Consider the following 20,175-nt stretch of genomic DNA (forward strand, 5'->3'; position numbering starts at 1 on the left):
GCTCAGAAAGTCAAAGATAAAACTAGAAACAGGAAAAATCACCTTAAGAGAAGAAACTCCCCTGTGTATCTCACTCTTTCTTTCCATTTTAGTAGTAGCAGCTGAGCTCCACTCCTTCAGTCTCTCCCCCATTATAAACAAGGCTTGTATACAGGGCTACCATGATTGGGGTTTTTTGTGTTTTGTCCAGAACTATGATTTCATTGGCTGGAGATACTCCTTCCAGTGAGGACCCCTCCTCACCCTTACCAGTTTAGATCAGCAAGTGCTCTATAAATCGCTTCTAGTAACCTAACGATTGAATGAATGGATACTCCTAAAACAAAACTATCACTGTCACTCCTACATTCAGAAACCTTCAGGAGTTCACCAGTGCCCACAGTTCAGAGTCCTCTGCCTGGCATTCAGGGCCCAACCTCCCTTGTGTTGTTGTTTCAGTCTTGTCCAGCTCAAGATCCCATTTGGGGTTTTCTTGGCAAAGATACTGGAGGCATTTGCCATTTCTTTTTCCAGCTCATTTTACAGATGAGGAAACTGAGGCAAACAGGGTCACCCACATAAGTGTCTGAGGAAAGATTTGAACTCAAGATGTAATATGCATAAGTGTGGAAAAGGAGGTTGGAAAGTTAGGTTAGCACATTTGTATTTTATCCTAGAGGGAATAAGGAATAATGAACGGAGGAATGGTGTTTTATGAAGATTATTTTATCAGCTATATTGGAGTAAGGATCTGGGATGAACATCAGGATGGATGAGTCTTCCTGACTCCAGGCTGGGCCCTGTACCCACTGCACCACCTAGCTGCCCAACGTTGCTATAACATAACCTTATCTTTCTACAGCTTATGTCTCTAGCTGGATGGGACTCCTAGCCTTTGCTCATGCTCTTCCCACAACCTGGAATGCTCTCTCACCTAGTCTTTGATAATCCAGATCCATTCTTCCAGGTCTAGCTCCAGTCCCACTTCCTTCACTTAGGCCCAACCACCCTTCTCTGAATTTGTATAGCCACTGTCTGTACACCTCAAAGGTTTCAGGATCTCATAGGGGTTGGGGGAGGGGAGGGTCCTTTACAGATTATCGAGTCCAACCCATCTCATTTTAGAGAAGGAAATTAGATTCACCGGAGGTAAGTGACTTGCCCAAGGGCACACAGCTGGTGAACAGGCCCAGCCAGAACTAGAACTCAACTTTCCTTGCCTCGAGCCAGTGTTCTTTCAAATGTTCTCTCACATTATATTCTCAGCAAATGAAGTTGGACGCTATCTTTTACAGTGATCTCTGCAAGGCATAAAGCAAGAAAAGTAAATAAATAAATGGAAAAGCAATAGACCTCTGAGGATGTGTGATTTTTGTCCCCCTCCACCCATCCAGGACTAAAGTGCTGCTGGAGGCACGTGCTGGTTAATAACTCCTCCAGGGCCACAGCGCCAGCGAGAGTCAGAGGTGGAATCTGGACCCAGGTCTTTGGGACTCCGAACCCCGTAGCCTTTTAGCCCGTAGTGTGCACTGCTTCCATACAAACTGAGTCAGAGCAGCATCTTCTCCACGGACTTGTACCTGCAAAATGCAGAGAGGATCGGCAGACGCGGGGGCTGCCGATGCACGTCTTCCCCACCAAGCCCAGGGTCCGTTCTCTTCTCACCCACGGCCTCGGTCCGGTCCCCAGGGCTTCCTCAGCGGGGTCGGGGAGGATGGCCAGGTACCGCTTTGGCTCCAGCACCGGCAGCTCACCACCTGCGCCTTCGTTCGGGCCTGAGGACGGAGCTCCGGGGGTCAGCGGGGCCCTCCCGCGTCCCCGTCCTCGCCCCGAGGCGTCCCCCTCCGGGGGCTTCATCACTGCCGCCGCCCTGAGAGGAAGCTGTGACCGGTGGCACCGGGAGAGGCCGCCGGCGGTGACTGGCCGCGGACGGAGCGGGCCGGGTCCGTCCCCCGGCGCCCTCCCGGGCCGTTTTCCTTGGGCGGACTGGGGCTGGGGGGGCGGGGCCTGAGGGGGAGGGGCGGCGTGGAGACAGACTGAAGCCCAGAGCCGGCAAGCGCGAGGACTGCTGGGAGGTGAGGAACGAAACGGAGGGAGGACCCTGCGACCCCCACTGATGTCTGGCCCGACCCCGCCTCTAGGCCGTGGCTCCCTGCACAGACCGGTGGTTGTCTTGGGCCGGGGCGCACTGAGGCTGAGTCGCACAGCCCCCTGGGAGTTGTAGTTCCCGAAGCTGTCGGCAGGTGTCAGAACACTGGAGAGTTCCCCCACCGCGGCTGAGGCGTTCTGAGAGGTCTTCAGGTTGGGATCGGTGTAAGGTTAGCTAGCTGTTAGGCGAGCCGGCCCTGGCGTTTTCTCTTCCTAAGCTTATCCTCAGTTGAAGCCAAGTGGGCTGGGGGCTAGCTGGGGACAGCGGGCGTGGTTAAGCCGCCGGCCTCGTTGGATGCCTGCGTTTTACTTCCTTCACAAGTGTGCATCGGGCTTGTTCACCCTTTGACCTCGTTTAGCGGTCTGTTAAGCGTATGGGACCAGATCTGAACTCAGGAATGTGTCTTCCTGTCTCCAGGCCCAACACTCTATTAACTGGGATACCTAGCTGTCCTCCCCTCAATGGCATGACCAGATATCTTTAGATGGCTTCCTAGATTCCACAATGACTCAGGGATTTGTACTATATGAGTTTTTTTAAATAAATTTTTAAAAAATTATTTAGTATTTTATTTTCCCCTGATTACATGTAAAAACAATTTTTAACAATTGTTTTTAAAACTTTGAGTTCCAAATTCTTTCCAGGTTTTTCTGAGAGCTTCCTGCTTATCATTTCTTGTAGCACAATAGTATTCCATCACAATCACATTGCACAATTTGTTCGGCTATTCTCCAACTGATGGGCATCCCCTGAATTTCCAGTTCTTTGCCACCACAAAAAGAGCGGTACAAAAATAGATCCTTTTCCATTTTTTATCATCTCTTTGGGATATAGACCTAGAAGTGGAGTTGCTGGGTCAAAGAGTATGCACAGTTTTATAGCCCTTTGGACACAGTTCCAAATTGCACTCCAAATTACATCAATTCATAACTCCACCAACAATGGACTAGTGTTCCAGTTTTTCCACAGCTTCTCCAACATTCATCATTTTCCTGTTTTGTCATGGTAACCAGTGTGATAGGTGTGATATGGTACCTCAGAGTTGTTTAATTTGTATTTCTCTAATGAATAGTAATTTAGAGCATTTTTTCATATGTCTATAGATAGCTTGAATTTCTTCATCTGAAAACTACCTGTTCATATCCTTTGACCATTTATCAACTGGGGAATAACTTGTATTCTTACAGATTTGACTCAGTTCCCCATATATTTTAGAAATGAGACCTTTATCAGGGACACTGGCTGTAAAAATTGTTTCCCAGTTTTCTGCTTCCTTTCTAATCTTGATTGCATTAGTTTTGTTTTTGTAAAACCTTTCTAATTTAATGTAATTAAAATTATCCATTTGTATTTTATAATGTTCTCTATCCCTTGTTTAGTCATACATTCTTCCATTCTCCATAGATCTGACAGGTAAACTATTCCTTATTCTCCTAATTAGCTTATAGTCTCACCCTTTATGTCTAAATTGTGTACCCATTTTTGACCTTATCCTGATGTACAAGGTAAGATGTTGGTCTATGCCTAGTTTCTGCCATACTGTTTTCCAATTTTCCCAGCAGTTTTTGTCAAATAGTGAGTTCTTATTCCACAAGCTGGAGTTTTGGGGTTTATGAAACAGTAGATTACTGTAGTCATTGACTACTGTGTCTTGTGTACCTAACCTATTCGACTGGTCCACCACTCTGTTTCTTAGCCAGTGTACTATATAATCTTGATGAAAAGTCTTTTTGTTTCTGGGCCAGAATTCTGAATATATTATACTTGCATTTGACATTACATGACTGGGTAAAGTGAGGTGACATATAATTGACAAGGATTGGTGCCAACCCATGTAACTTCAGCTAAGTAGTGCCCAGATAGCTATTCTGCCAGTATACACATCTCATTTAAACTTTACGACAACCCAATGAGGAGGACAATACAGGTAGCATCGCACAGTGGATACAGAGCTGTATCTGGAATCAGGAGAGATTGTCGACTCATACTTTCTCTATTTGTAAAATGGAGATGATGTCAATAAAATTTATTTCACTGATTAGTTATGAGGGTCAAAGAAGACGTGTAAATATAAGGTTCTTCACAAAACTCAAAAGTGCTATAGAGATATCAGCTAGTATCCCCATTTTACAGATGAGGTGGTTATTCTTGTTTATCCTTTGTTCTGTAAATGGATCACGACATCAGGAAGGTTATGCCATGACTTGCAAGTAAATTGTATTTAAGTGAGGGAGGGCTGTGCAAGTCACCAGCTTCCCTTTCTCCTCTGGAGCCATCTGAGTCTGGTGGCAAGATACAGATCAGGATGACATATGAGTAAGCTGAAGCTAGAAGAATTGACCCATGGTCACATGGTGTCAGAGGTGGAATACTTGCTGATTTGATTGACTAAGCATTCACAGTGCTATCCTGTTATTTTTCGGTTGGGTTCTGCGTGTGTCTGGAATTCTGTTGAAGTCCCGCTGATGAGCTAGGAGTAGCAGTCACCTTGACAATGATTTGTTACTAACTTAGGAGCATATTTCAGGTGTGACCCGATGATTCCTTAGAAAATATTATATGTTTCTAAGGAAGTGTGATATACTAGCCTCACCACTGACATTAATGTTTTTTTATTTTATTTTATTTTTTTTTTTTATAAATTTCTTTATTTATTTTTAGTTTACCACGCACGGTTCTACATAGTTTTGAGTTCCAGTTTTTCTCCCCTCCCTCCCCCCTCCCTCCCCAAGACGGCATGAAGTCTCATATAACTGTCATGTATAACTTCGCATTGAATTAATTTATGCACTAGTCAAGTCGTGGAGAAGAATTTTGACCAATGGAATGAATCATGAGAAAGAAGAAACAGAACCAAAAAAAAAAAAAAAGCCCAAAAACCAAAAACAAAAGAGAAGCAGAAAAGGCGAGCATGTAGTGTGCCTCAGTCTGTATTCAAACTTCGCAGTTCTTTGTCTCGATGAAGATAGCATTCTCCATCGTGAGTCCCCTGGAGTTGTCCTTGCCCCTTAGGTTGCTGAGAAAAGCGCAGTTTGTCAGGGTTGGTCCTCACGGAATCCATATATCTGTGGCTGTGCACAACGTTCTCCTGGCTCTGCTCCGCTCACTCAGCATTATGTCGTGTAGGTTTTTCCAGGTTGTTATGAACTCCATATCATCCCCATTTCTTATGGCACAGTAGTATTCCATCACCTTCATATACCAATTGATGGGCATCCCTTTGATTTCCAATTCTTGGCTACCACAAAAAGAGCCGCTATAAATAGCCTTGTACATATGGGTCCTTTTCCCGCTTGCGTGATTTCTTTGGGATACAACCCTAGAAGTGGTATTGCTGGGTCAAAGGGTATGAACATTTCTATAGCCCTTTGGGCATAGTTCCACACCGCCCTCCAAAATGGCTGGATCAGCTCACAACTCCACCAGCAATGCAACAATGTTCCAATTTCCCCACATCCTTTCCAGCATTTATCATTCTCCTGATTTGTTATTTTAGCCAATCTGACAGGAGAGATGTGGTATCTAAGAGTTGTTTTGATTTGCATTTCTCTAATCAGCAGCGATCCAGAGCATTTTTCCATATGCCTGTAGATAGCTTTAATTTCTTCCTCTGAACCTGTTCATATCCTTTGACCATTTCTCAATTGGGGAATGGCTTGTATTCCTATATATTTGGCTCAGCTCCCTGTATATTTTAGAGATGAGGCCTTTATCAGAGATACTAGTTGCAAAGATTTTCTCCCAATTTTCTGCTTCCCTCCTAATTCTTGTTGCATTGGCTTTTTTTGTACAAGTAATTAATTTGGGAAAGCAAGGAATAGTTTACTTATCAGATTTGTGGAAAAGTAAAGAATTCATGACCCAACAAGAGATAGAGAGCATTACAAAATGCAAAATGGATAATTTTGATTATGTCAAATTGAAATGCACTGACATTAATTTTGAATGGGCAAGATCTCAGCTCCAATTTCTCTTTTGGGTTGTATGTGAGATAAAGGGGCTGAGGAACAAACTATGTGGAAAATAATAACTCACATTTCTGTGGGACTTAACAATTCACAAAGCACTTTCTAAAATAATGATATTCCTCATGCTGTTGTTGAACTCAAAAACACTTTAACTTTCCATTTTTAAATTACTTATAGTATCAGCTTTTACTCCTAAATCATGACCCCATTTTGACTTTATTTTGGTATATGGTGTAAGATATTGGTCTATGCCCAGTTTTTGCCCTACCATTTTCCAATTTTCCCAACAGTTTTTGTGAAATAGTGAATTATTAGCCCAGAAGCTGGACTCTTTGGGTTCATCAAAGAGTAGATTGCTAAACTTGTTGATTTCTCCTACTTGTGTACCTATCCTATTCCACTGATCCACAACCCTATTTCTTAACCAGTACCAGGCAGTTTTGATGACTGCTGCTCTGTAGTACAGTTTAATATCTGGTGTGGCTAAGCCACCTTCTCTAGCATGTCTTTTCATTAATACCCTAGATACTGTAGACCTCTTGTTTTTCCAAATGAATTTTGTTATTATTTTGTCCAGCTCAGTAAAATAATTTTTTGGTAGTTCAATTGGTATGGCACTGAATAGATAGATTAATTTAGGTAAAATTGTCATTTTTATTATATTAGCTCAGCCTAACGATGAGCAACTGATATTTTTCCATTTATTTAGATCTGATTTTATTTGCGTGAAAAGTGTTTCATAGTTATGTTCATATAGGCCCTGGGTTTGTCTTGGCAAATAGACTCCCAAATATTTTATAGTGCCTTCAGTAACTTTGAATGCAATTTCCCTTTCTATCTCTTGCTGTTGGGCTTTGTCAGTAATGTATAGGAATGCTGAGGATTTATGTGGGTTTATTTTATATCCTGCAACTTTGCTAAAGTTGTTTATTATTTCAAGTAGTTTTTTACTTGATTCTCTAGGATTCTCTAGATGAAATCATCATATCATCTGCAAAAAGTGATAATTTAGTTTCTTCTTTGGCTATTCTAATTCCTTCAATTTCCTTTTCTTCTCTTATTGCTACAGCTAACGTTTCTAGTACCAAATTGAATAATAGGGGTGATAATGGACATCCTTGTTTCACCCCTGATCTTATTGGGAATGCATCTAGCTTATCCCCATTACAAATAATGCTTGTCGATGGTTTTAGGTAGATGCTATTTATAATTTTGAGGAAGGTTCCACTTATTCCTATGCTTTGTAGTGTTTTTAATAGGAATGGGTGTTGTACTTTGTCAAAGGCTTTTTCTGCGTCTATTGAGATGATCATATGGTTTCTGCTAGTTTTGTTGTTGCTAATATTTTATTTAAAAATTTTGCATCAATATTCATTAGAGAAATTGTTCTATAATTTTCTTTCTCTGTTTTGACTCTACCTGGTTTGGGTATTAGTACCATATTTGTGTCATAAAAAGAATTTGGTAGGACTCCTTCTTCACCTATTTTCCCAAATAGTCTACAAAGTATTGGAATTAGTTGTTCTTTAAATGTTTGATAGAATTCACATGTAAAACCATCTGGCCCTGGAGATTTTTTCCTAGGGAGCTCATTGATGGCATGCTCAATTTCTTTTTCTGATATGGGGCTATTAAGAAATTTCACTTCCTTCTCTGTTAGCCTGGGCAGTTTATGTTTTTGTAGATATTCATCCATATCTCTAAGGTTGTCAAATTTACAGGCATACAGTTGGGCAAAATAATTCCTAATTGTTGTTTTGATTTCCTCTTCATTAGAGGTGACCACACCCTTTTCATTTTTGATACTGGTAATTTTATTTTCTTCTTTTTTTAATCAAATTGACCAAAGCTTTAACAATTTTATTGGTTTTTTCATAAAACCAGCTCTTTGTTTTATTTATTAATTCAATAGTTTTCTTGGTTTCAATTTTATTAATCTCTCCTTTGATTTTCTCTGATAAAGGCCTCATTTCTAAAATATACAAGGGAACTGAGCCAAATATATAGGAATACAAGCCATTCCCCAATTGAGAAATGGTCAAAGGATATGAACAGGCAGTTTTCAGAGGAAGAAATTAAAGCTATCTATAGGCATATGAAAAAATGCTCTGGATCGCTGCTGATTAGAGAAACGCAAATCAAAACAACTCTCAGATACCACATCTCTCCTGTCAGATTGGCTAAAATAACAAAACAGGAAAATGATAAATGCTGGAAAGGATGTGGGGAAATTGGAACATTGTTGCATTGCTGGTGGAGTTGTGAGCTGATCCAGCCATTTTGGAGAGCAGTTTGGAACTATGCCCAAAGGGCTATAGAAATGTTCATACCCTTTGACCCAGCAATACCACTTCTAGGGTTGTATCCCAAAGAAATCACGCAAGCGGGAAAAGGACCCATATGTACAAGGCTATTTATAGCAGCTCTTTTTGTGGTAGCCAAGAATTGGAAATCAAAGGGATGCCCATCAATTGGGGAATGGCTGAACAAGCTGTGGTATATGAAGGTGATGGAATACTACTGTGCCATAAGAAATGGGGATGATGCAGACTTCGTAACAACCTGGAAAAACCTACACGACATAATGCTGAGTGAGCGGAGCAGAGCCAGGAGAACGTTGTGCACAGCCACAGATATATGGATTCCGTGAGGACTAACCCTGACATACTGCGCTCTTCTCAGCAACCTAAGGGGCAAGGACAACTCCAGGGGACTCATGATGGAGAATGCTATCTTCATCCAGAGAAAGAACTGTGAAGTTTGAATACAGAACGAGGTGCACTACATGCTCGCCTTTTCTGCTTCTCTTTTGTTTTTGTGCTTGGGTTTTTTTTTTTTCTTTGTTTTTGGTTCTGTTTCTTCTTTCTCATGATTCATTCCGTTGGTCAAAATTCTTCTCCACAACTTGACTAGTGCATAAATTAATCCAATGCGAAGTTATACAGGACAGTTATATGAGCTTCCATGCCGTCTTGGGGAGGGAGGGGAGAAAATCTGGAACTCAAAACTATGTAGAACCATGTGTGGTAAACTAAAAATAAATAAATTAATTAAAAAAAATAGGTATTAAAAAAAACTTTCCATTTTTAGTATACTGGGTCCTCATTCATGCTAACATCCATAGCCACTTGTAATCTGGCTTTGCTTTTCCTTCCCAGTCACTATTCCCCAGTGGATGGTCTTTAATCCAACCAGATCCACCTCCTTAACGCCTAATGCCATGATCTTGGCCATGATCCCATATTTCTGCATTGGATCATTCTATTCCCCTGACTGCTCCCGCTATACAAATTCAACTTTTTTGTGCCTGCTTGTATCACTTCCTCAACAAAGCCTGCCTTAATAATTCCACAGATCTCTTCTTTTGATGATGTCAATTGCACTTACTAATTAATATATTTTGGCATTTGGTTGCAGTCTATTGAGTACTTTATTCTACACTCAGTTTTTGTTTATTTTTTTCCTCACTTTAAGAAAACTCAATCTTAAAAGCCCAAACTTATTTTTGAAAAAGATACATCATAGGCTTATTATTCATATTACAAAAGAATTTTTGTTTTGCCAAAGTATTCACTTAAGAGATGGCTTAGGTAACCCATTCCAATGATGTTTTATAGGCTTGAAGTAGTTAGGGAACAAACAGAAACTCCTGATAAATAAACATTCAAAATGTCTGTGTTTTTTTTTTAAAAAGATGGGCCATAAAATAATATTGTAAGAAGTAACTAATAACAATAAAGGCAAAGCCTCTCCCAGGGTGGAACTTCATAAATATCTCTGGGTACCTGTTCAAGAACATTTGGAAACAAGAATATCTGTAGGAGAGGCATAGAACTATCACAGGGATACACATTAGTGTATATCCTGTAGAAGGTGGGATTTTAGCTGGAGCTTGAAGGAAGCCAACAGACAGAGATAAAGTGGAAGAGTATTCCATGTGTGGGAGACAGTTAGTGAAAATGCTCAGTCAGGAGATTTGTCTCGTTAGAGGAACAACAACAAGGCCAGTGTCTCTGGATGGGGGAGTACATGGTTGTCAGGGCTGGGGAGGTTAAGTAAAGAATAAGATTAGAAAGGTGTCCCGGAGAGGTTAGGAAGGGCTTTGAACACCAGAGGCTTTTATATTTGATTCCACAGGTGATGGGGAGTCACTGGAGTTTATTGAGTAGGGGGATGACATGGTTGGATCAGTGCTTTAGGAAAATTACTTTGACATCTTGATTGGAGGATAGGCTAGAATGGGGAGAGATTTGTGGCAGTGAGATCATCCAGGAGGCCACTGCGATAGTCCAGGTTTAAAGTGATGATGGCCTGTACCAGGGTGGTGGCAGTGTCATAAGAGAGAAGGGGGTGCATGCAAAAGATGTTAGAAAGGTAAAATTGAGAGGCATTGGTGGCAGATTGGATGTGGGGGAAGGGAGAGAGTGAGGGGTCAAGGGCGACACCTACATTTCAAGTCTGGAGGACTAGGAGGATTCTGTGAATCTGTGACCTTGCTTCAAATCAGCCTCAAGAGATTAACATATACAAAAGCCAAATAACAGACAACAAATCTGATTTTTTAAAAAGTACCATTTCTCAAAACCATGGGCTGGGGTCTAGCAGAGAGCCTCCCTGGCAACACCCTCAGGCATGCCCTGGACCTTCTGAGGTCTTGGTCTCACTGCTGGACCCTGAAGCATGTCAAGTTTTCTGGAGAGAGATACAGCCAGGCTTGGAAGGGGATGACAGAGGAAGGGGCCAGACTCACAAAACCACAGGAAACTAGAGATGGGTGTGAATTAAATGACTATTTAGTCCAACCTCCATACTTTATAAAGAAAACTGAGGTTTGGAGAAAGGAAAGGACTTCCCCCAGATCACCAAGTTGATCATTAACAGAACAGCAGGGGCAGTGGCTGCTTCCTGAGTTTCAGCACCACAGAATCAAGTGGCTGATCAGAACGGGAGGTCAGAGATCTCTTTGCTGGTGCTGAGGCAGGATTCTCTTGCTTTGCCCTGCTTGGATCTGGGTTGCAGTCCTGGGGAAAGAGGAGTGCTGGTAGGAGAAATCCCCTGAAGCTTGGCACAGAGCACTCTCCACTCTAGAAGCTGAGTCACACCTTGACAAAGAGCTCAAAAGTCAAGTAATCGGCTAGGAAAATGAGCAGACAATGTGAAAAAACACAGGCTATAGAATCTTATTTTGGTGACAAAGAAGATCAAAACATATCACCAGAAGGAGACAACAAAGTCAAAGATCCTACATCAAAAGCCTCCAAGAAAAATATAATTGATCTCAGCCCATGGAAGAGTTCAAAAAAGATTTTGAAAATCGTGCAAGAGAAGTAGAGGAAAAATTGGAAAAGAAATGAGAGTGATGCAAGAAAATCATGAAAAAGAAGTAAACAGTGTGCTAAAGGAGACCCTGAAAATACTGAAGAAAATAACACCTTAAAAAAAAAGACTAACCCAAATGGCAAAAGAGGTCCAAAAAGCCAATGAGGAGAAGAATGCCTGAAAAAGCAGAATTGGTCAAATGGAAAAGGGGGTCCAAAAGCTCACTGAAGAAAATCATTCCTTAAAAATTAGAATAGAGCAAATAGAAGCCAATGACTTTATGAGAAATCAAGAAATTATAAAACAGAACCAAAGGAATGGAAAAAATGAGACAATGTGAAATATTTCATTGGAAAAACCACTGACTTGGAAAACAGATCCAAGAAGAGATAATTTAAAAATTATTGGACTAAGTGAAAGCCATGATCAAAAAAGAACCTAGACATCATCTTTCAACAAATTATCAAGGAAAACTGCCCTGATAATCCAGAACCAGAGGGGAAAATAGAAACTGAAAGAATCCACCAATTGTCCCTTGAAGAAGATCTGAAAAGGAGAACTCCTAGGAATATTGTAGTCCAATTCCAGAGTTCCCAGGTCAAGGAGAAAATATTGCAAGCAGCCAGAAAGAAACAATTCAAGTATTGTGGAAACACAATCAGGTAACACAAGATCTAGCAGCTTCTACATTAAAGAACTGAAGGGTTTGGAATATGATGTTCCGGAGGTCAAAGGAGCTAGGATTAAAACCAAGAATCACCTACCCAGCAAAACTAAGTATAATACTTCAGGGGAAAATATGGATACACAATGAAAGACAGGACTTTCAAGCATTCTTGATGAAAAGACCAGAGCTGAACAGAAAAACTGACTTTTACATACAAGAATCAAAAGAAGCACAAAAGGAAAATAGGAAAAGGAAAGCATAATGGATTTATTAAAGTTGAACTGTTTACATTCCTACATGGAAATATGATATTTATAACTCATGAGACCTTTCTCAGAATTAGGGTAGTGGAAGGAAATATACATACATACATACATACATACATACATATATATAAATTAAAAATAATAATTAAGGGATGAGAGAGGAATATATTGGGAGAAGGAGAAAGGGAGAGATAGAATAGGGTAAATTATCTCACATAAAAGAGGCAAGAAAAAGCTGTTATAATGGTAGGGAAGGGGGGGAGGTGAAAGGGAATGAGTGAACATTACTCTCATCAGATTTGGCTTAAGGAGGGAATAACATACATACTCAATTGGGTAGCTTATGCTACAGGAAAGTAGGGGGGAAAGAGATAAGGGAGGGGATGATAAAAGGGAGGGCAGAGTGGGGGAGGAGGTAAGCAAAAACAAACACTCTTGAAAAAGGATAGGGTCAAAGGAGAAAATAGAATAAAGGGAGACAGGATAGGATGGAGGGAAATGTAGTTACACCTTCACAACATGAATATTATTGAAATATTTTACATAACAACCTATACTGAATTGGTTGCCATCGCAATGAGGATGGGTGGGGAGGGAATAAGGGAGAGAATTTGGAATTCAATATTTTAGAAACAAATGTTAAAAATTGTTTTTACATGTAACTTGGAAATAAGATATAGAGGCAATGGGGTATACAACTCTATCTTACCCTACGAGAATGTAATGGGGAAGGAGATACAGGGATGGGGGGGGGTGATAGAAAGGAGGGCAGAATGGGGAAAGGGGTAATCAGAATGCATGCCACCTTGGGGTGGGGGATAACAGAGAGATGGAGAGAAAATCTGGAACTCAAAATCTTGATCTCCAAAAAAATAAAGAAAGAGAAAGAGAGAGACAGACAGAGAGAGAGAGAGAGAGAGAGAGAGAGAGAGAGAGAGGGAGAGAGAGAGAGAGAGAAAGAGAGAGAGAGAAGAAATTGCTCTGGGCTCAGGTCTCTCCATCTGTAAAATGAGGAAGTTGGATTAGGTGACTTCTAAGATCCTTTCCAGTTCTATATGTATGCTCCTATAATCAAACAAGCCAGATAAGTAACCTTTCCTCATTGTCAGTTACAGGATAACGTATCCTATATAGCACAACAAAATAAGGGGACCATAGAAGTGTTAGAGAAGCAGCACGGTATCATATAAAGAACACTAGACTTGGGGATCAGAAAACCCAGCTTTGTCATAGTTCTAGCACTTACTGTCTGACTATGGGCAAATCACTGAACCTCTAGTGTGTTTATCTGCAAAAATGGGCCTAATAATCCTTGTACTATCTACCTCGCTGGATTATTGTGAGGAAAATACTTTATAAGCTATAAACTACAAACGTGAGCCACTATAATTGTAGTTTGATATTATATTTATGTGATGTACTATAATAAATAACATGGTATTAGCACCATAGCACCTGATTACATATTATTAAATCTTGGTTAGTATCTTGAAGAGTAACCATGACATATATGGTGTGAAATGACAGACAAAGTTTTAAAATGATTCATATTTGGCTTGGGAATGTATTTTTATGCTTACATTTTAAAATGGTGTCTGAACTTCTGAGAATTCACAATATTCAGACTCAATAATGAAACTAACATCTAAAGATCTAATTCTGGAGGAAATCAAAATTGACTCCTCAGAAGCTCTTAGAATGATGGCAATCAAGCATTAGGCTATAGTAAAGCTGACAATCCTAAAGTCGCAAGAAACCTTAGCATTTCTATTATCCTCATCTTTGCCCCCCTCCCCCACCTTGGACTTTGCCTTTGGGTTGCCTAGCTCTCACAGATGAGTGTTTGCTTTGCCTTGTTATGAAACAGGCCTCCAAGCCTGGTCACCTCTTTACCATGCCATCAGTCTGCCTCTGTCCTAACCCACTCCCATCCCTACCCCACCCAATCTTTCCTGTCCTCCTTTACTTGTTATTCTGCCTTTAGAAGGTAGTTCCTTAAAGGAAAGGATTGTCTTGCTTGCTTTTATTCCTATTCCCAGTGCCTTAGCACAGTGCCTTACACAGAGTAAATTCTTAATAAGTACTCTATTCATCTAATCTAACATCTCAGATAAAGTATGGCATATAAAGTATAGGTATAACTTAATATAAGTTGGCAGCTTATATATAACAAGTCATATTAGGGGCAGCTAGTGCACAAAGCATTGGGCCTAGAGTCAGAAGGTTCTGTGTGGGATACAAGATTGTGAAAGCTTCCCATGAATAAATCAGGCAAGGTAATACTGAAATGGTACAACTTTAGTTGGGATGTAGACCTCACTAGGCCTAAGTTTCGTTTTCTTGTAAATCATATGATTTCGGGGAAATCAGGTGGTCTCCCCCTCTCCCCCTCCCCTAGCCTACTCCTATGCCGTCATCCCAACATTGAAATTTCCCTATAAGGTAATTCTGTAGTTTCTATGGTAGTATTGGGTAAACTTATTCTGGAATAGATTGCGAGGCCACCTGTCCCAGCAAATAGGGACAGAGGTTCAGCCTCTAGGGGTGGAATTTCTTAGAATTGTTTGTACAAGGTTATATATCCCCTTGCTTGCCTTCTCCCCCTTGCCTCTCTGCACTACTATCCTGCCCTGGTAGTGGGAGATGCCCAATTCTCGTGAGACTTGATCAAATAAAGCTTTTGTTTTGTTTCTACCTTGAGAGACACCTCTGTTTTTGTTTATTTTGAGCCTGTGGTTTGTCCCACACAGTTCTGAGAGCAAATTTGACCTCAGACTCTTTTAGCTGTGATCCTGGACAAGTCCCTTAACCTCTGCCTGCTTCAGTTTACTCACCTGTAAAATACAGGTGATAATAGCACCTACCTGCCAGGTTTGTTGTGGGGATCAAATGAGATACTATTTGTAAAAGCCCTTAGTGAAGTGCTTGGCCCATATTCCCTTTCTTCCCCACCCACCCCACCCCCTCCAATATATGGTAGAATTTTTTAAATAACATCTGTAACAAATAACCATCACTGCTTAAATATATTTGGTACCAAGAGCTAATTCCTGGGTAAACCCAAACATCTGTTTCTAGCTGGAGCTGCTGGTTCTCATAATCGGTCAATATTTATCCTCCTATAACTTTTAGCTGCTTTTCCCACTTCGGCCCTTTGGAATAATAAACAGATCTACTCACTCTTCTAGATGACATTTCTAGTATTTGAAGATAGCTAGTATGTCTCCCCTTAGGAATTGTTGTCTTTATCCAGGCTAGACATCCTCTATTAATCCAACCATTCCCTTTGTGACATGGTTCCCAAACTGTCCTCGTCACTCTCCCCTGAACAAACTTCAGTTTACCAATGCCCTTCCTAAACTGTGGTGTCCAAAACTGAGCACAATGCTATTAATTCAGTTTCACCAAGACAGCAGAGTATGCCTATTGCTTTCTGTGATCTGGATACTACTTAATTCAGCCTGATACTCCACCATACAGATAGCTCATAGATGCCTTTTCTCAGGTTGGGAGGTAAATTTATATTTACATATTTTCATTTTTGTTTTAAGTGTCATGGTTTAACGTTTCTTCCTACCACTGCCATTGGGCCAGAGGAATGGCTCCCTAGCCTCACCTAAAATGCTGAAGGAAAAAAGGGTGAATCTTGTTTTTTTGGTTTTTTGCTTTTTGAAAACATAGACTTAAAGGACATTGACGATTTCAAACTATGTTCAAAAGCAGTCACGGAATGTTAGAAAGGAAAGGAACTTTCAACATCATTCTAACCAACCATTTCACTTTATAAGACTATCATATAGGAAGGACGAGGCATTTTGCCTTAAATGAAATGCCTTTATAACGCATTATGTAGATAGAAACTCTTATTCTCAATATTGTTGTTACAGATGAAGATACTAAAGCTCAGGGAGGTTTAAGGGACTCAACCAAGGACACACGCAAATGTTTTGAAAACAGATTTATCCTTTACTAAATTACCGTGATTGGGATCAAAACAGTTTTGTTTCTTTTGCCATGGCAAGCAGGAGTAGGTGGAGTTGATATTCAATAAGAACAAAATAGTTGTCCAATGTACAAGGCATTCTGGTGGATGCTAGTCCTCTTGTTCTGCGAAAGAGGGGTCCAAAAGTGAATAATCTGAGGACCGCTGGCTGACTAAAGCACCTGTCAATGTTAATAAGAAAAGAATTTCATTAAGAAGGGTAGTGATGAAGAGTACACAATACAGATATCCCTTCAAGCAAATCCAATATACAGACATTTACATTTATGTTTTTAAAAAGTTAAATGACAAGGATTGAGGGGGATCATTTACATTAAGAAAACACACACACAGTTGTTGTTGTTGTGTCGTGTTTGTCCTTCGTTCTCGAAGAGGACCATGACAAAAGGGAAATGATGACGTGACTTGCACTTGACTTTGATTTGAGTGAGGAAAGGCGATGCAAGGTCCAGCCTCACTTTCTCCCCTACTCTCCCCGCCACCCAGAACCTTCCTTTAAATGGCAAACTCCACTAGCACATGAAATTTGAAGTAGTGTGTGACAGGCTCTAAACCTATTTCCCAAAGAGGAGTTCCACATATGCCTTGAACAATAGCGGCCTCACTGAAATGTTTGTAGCTTCCAAGGGGGAACTACTTTGAAATTTCCAACACTCACTGAGAACTCAAAGCTGTGGCCTGATTATTTAAAAAACAAATGACTTTACATTACTTTATAGACACGTATACCACTTAGTTTTTGACTAGGGCAGCAGAATGATAGTTTGTAAATATCTGAAAAATGGAAATATCACCAAATAGTGATATTACTGAATTGGAGCTAGGCAGGCTAGAGAATGACAAGTTTGCCATCTGGGAATCTACCCCAGAATGTAACCTGAAGAAACAAAATGGTCTGAAAAGAAAAATGAAACAGTTTTAATTGTTGGGATCAATGACAAAACTTAGCCCCTTTGGTTTTCTCATCAAGCTAGTATCATTTACCTTGAAAAATCCATCTGATGTATTGACTAACCAACACAAATAGAAAATTTGTTCATAAATCTGAAATTTAAAATTTATCTTTCCACTGCCCAAAGCACTCAATCTTCAAATTCTAATTTTGTTCACCAAGGTTCTATTTCCAACTAAGTTGGTATTCTCAGACAACTTAAAAAAGAACTTACTCTTTATTTATTCAATCCCAATGCTGCTTTGCCTGCACATCCCACAACACAACCATAAGAGAATCACAATGGTATTAAAAGGGGAGAAATAGAACAACTTTTTGCAAATTAATAATGAATGGCAGCCATTGTATGGTTTCTCTTCAGGCCGGTGTCATTATCCTTTAACAATTCATCTTTGAACACAAACACAAATATAAAATATTTCTTTTTATACAATGAAACCTCATCTTTACGTTTTTCAAAGCATTCAGTGTTCAGATTCTAATTTTGTATACTGAATTTCTGATTAGTTCCATTCATCTTAGCATCTTCTACCAACTCAAAGAACATAAGTCTTCCTTTCTTCAGTCTTAATGCATGTGAATTTTTTGATGGTAACTGAAGTATGATTTATCACTGAAACATTTCCCACACTTGACACATTTGAAGGGTTTCTCTCCTGTGTGGATTCTCTGGTGAGTTATCAAGTGAGAACTTCGACTGAAGCTTTTTTTACATATAGCACACTTAAATGGCTTTATTCCTGTGTGGGTTCTCTCATGATTAACAAGGTCTGAGCTGCGACTAAAACTTTTCTCACACATTGTGCATTTATAGGGTTTTTTCCCTATATGCATTCTCTGAAGAGTAATGAGGTTTGAACTGCAGTTGAACTTCTTCTCACACCTAAGAAATATATAACGTTTTTCTCCAGCATGGATCCTCTGGTGTGTAAGTAGATGTAAGCTCTGACTGGGTCCTCTCTCCTGTATGAATTTTTTGATGGGCAGCAAGATTTGAATTCTCAGTGAATCTTTTCTTACATATGAGACATTTATAAGGTTTTTCTTCAGTATGCATTTTCTGATGTTGTATCAGATCTGAGTTCTAAATGAATTTTTTGCCACACTGATTATATTTGTGGGGTTTCTCTCCTGTGTGAAAGCCTACCAAAACTTTTCCCACAGTCAATGCACTTAAAGGGTTTCTGTCCAGTATGTGTTTTCTTATGCCTAGTGAGATTTGTTTTCTGAGGGAAGCTTTTGCCACATTCAGTAGTACATTTGCAAGGTTTCTCTGCAGTATGAATTATCTGATGAACTAAAACATCTTATTTTGACTAAATCTTTTATTACATGTTGAACACTTGTAAGGTCCTTCCCCTGTATGGGTTCTCTAATGCTGTATAAGTTTTGATTTACAAATTGTGACAACAATTTGGCTAGCAGCTGCTGTGGGAGTTTAGGACCCACAACAAGAAGGCTACCAGCTCAGATTCTTTGATCTGCTTTACTAAAGAAACCAACTCTGAGGAGTTGACAATCTCACTTTAATCAAACATACATATATAACTCACTTAGATCAGGAGGAAAAGTGAGCACCCTGAACTTCAGAGAAAATACAAATAGAAATTACAAACATCAACAGACAGACCTTCTGTGATTCAATCCCAATTCACAGTTACCAGGGAAGCATCAACATCTGAGTCTGTAAGCCAGGGGCTCTTAACAACAGCTGCCCAGAGTCTCTTCAAGTCACATGACTTTCTTCCAGTAAGTGAGAGCCCCCAAAGGAAAAATGCCTACCTCTGACTTTATATACCCTGTTCAGGGTCAAAGGGCATCACAACATATGACTGAAACCCATGTGACCTAAAAGCTTCTGGCATCACAAACATGTGATTCAAACCCATGTAAGGCTTTCTCTTGAGGTAAGGAGGTCATCAAAGACTCTTGATTTAATCAAAGAAACAAAGGCCAGGCTCATCAAGGGCACTCGATGAAATAAGTGCTCCAAAAGAGAAAACAGTAAAAAATTCCCACCTAAATTACTGATACACAAATGAAACTTTTTCCACACTTATCACATTTATTAGTATTGTCTACTAGGCAGATGGTCTCAGGTGGATGAGGTGTGTTCTTTGACTTAAGTTTTTTCCCCAGTTATCACATTCATATCTTTGGGATTTCTTATGTATTCTCTCATATACAAAAAGGTTGGATCTCTGAGCAAAGTTTCCCCCACAAGCATCACATTTATATGGCTTTACCCCTCTATGGAGTCTCTCAAGAGCAATGAGATGTGACTTGCTTTTCTCACAGTGCATTTAAAGGGTTTCGTTCTTGCGAGGCTTCTCTGGTGTGAAATTAGGTATGATCTTTTGATGAAAGTTTTATTAAACAGGAAACATTTAAAGGATGTTGGTGCAGCCTGTTCTTAGAGATAAAGAGATCCTAGTTTCTACAAAGTGGTAAAGTTCCTCAAATTGAGTGGAATTTTCAATAGAATCAAAAGACTTCTAAATCTTTTTTCTTGAGGTATGGACACACCTACCTTTTCTGGTCAGGAATCTTAGTTCATTCTCACAATCTCTCCCCAATTTAGGGTGCAGCAAAATGACTCTTTTCTACCATTCTGAAGGCACTACTTCTAGTTCCCCATTTGCGATGGCAAGTAAAGTGGGACTTTTTGTTGCCTTTTGTTTTGGAGTGCTTTTCAGAACTAAGACAATCAAGTGTCTTTGAGTCTTGTCTTTATTTCAATCATGAGTCTTTGATTGAATTGGGAGTCTCTGATGACCTGCTTAAGTCATGGGAAGGCTTAGGTCACATGGGTTTGAGTAGCATGGTTATGAAGTCCCCTGACCCTGAAGAAGTGTATATATACTCTGAGGTT

General features: G+C 40.1%; 1 protein-coding gene across 1 annotated transcript; it reads right to left on the bottom strand.

Moving 5' to 3' along the window:
• Nucleotides 1–715: 715 nt before the first annotated feature.
• On the bottom strand, nucleotides 716–2,456 carry LOC118831121 (translation initiation factor IF-2-like). The gene is made up of 3 exons (XM_036738279.1): nucleotides 2,391–2,456; nucleotides 1,645–2,274; nucleotides 716–1,559 (listed from the first exon to the last, which is right to left on the bottom strand). Exons 1-3 carry the CDS (start codon nucleotides 2,454–2,456, stop codon nucleotides 1,440–1,442), a joined length of 816 nt encoding a protein of 271 aa, XP_036594174.1. The 3' UTR covers nucleotides 716–1,439.
• Nucleotides 2,457–20,175: the final 17,719 nt, after the last annotated feature.

This window comes from Trichosurus vulpecula, chromosome 9 (genome assembly GCF_011100635.1).
Source record: "Trichosurus vulpecula isolate mTriVul1 chromosome 9, mTriVul1.pri, whole genome shotgun sequence".
Taxonomy (NCBI): domain Eukaryota; kingdom Metazoa; phylum Chordata; class Mammalia; order Diprotodontia; family Phalangeridae; genus Trichosurus; species Trichosurus vulpecula.

Coding starts and splice junctions, on each gene's coding strand:
- LOC118831121 (XM_036738279.1), bottom strand. CDS start 2,456: ATGCACACTTGTGAAGGAAGTAAAACGCAGGCATCCAACGAGGCCGGC. Junction 2,275..2,390: donor GCGGCTTAACCACGCCCGCT/GTCCCCAGCTAG, acceptor CCCAACCTGAAG/ACCTCTCAGAACGCCTCAGC. Junction 1,560..1,644: donor GGACCGGACCGAGGCCGTGG/GTGAGAAGAGAA, acceptor TGCATTTTGCAG/GTACAAGTCCGTGGAGAAGA.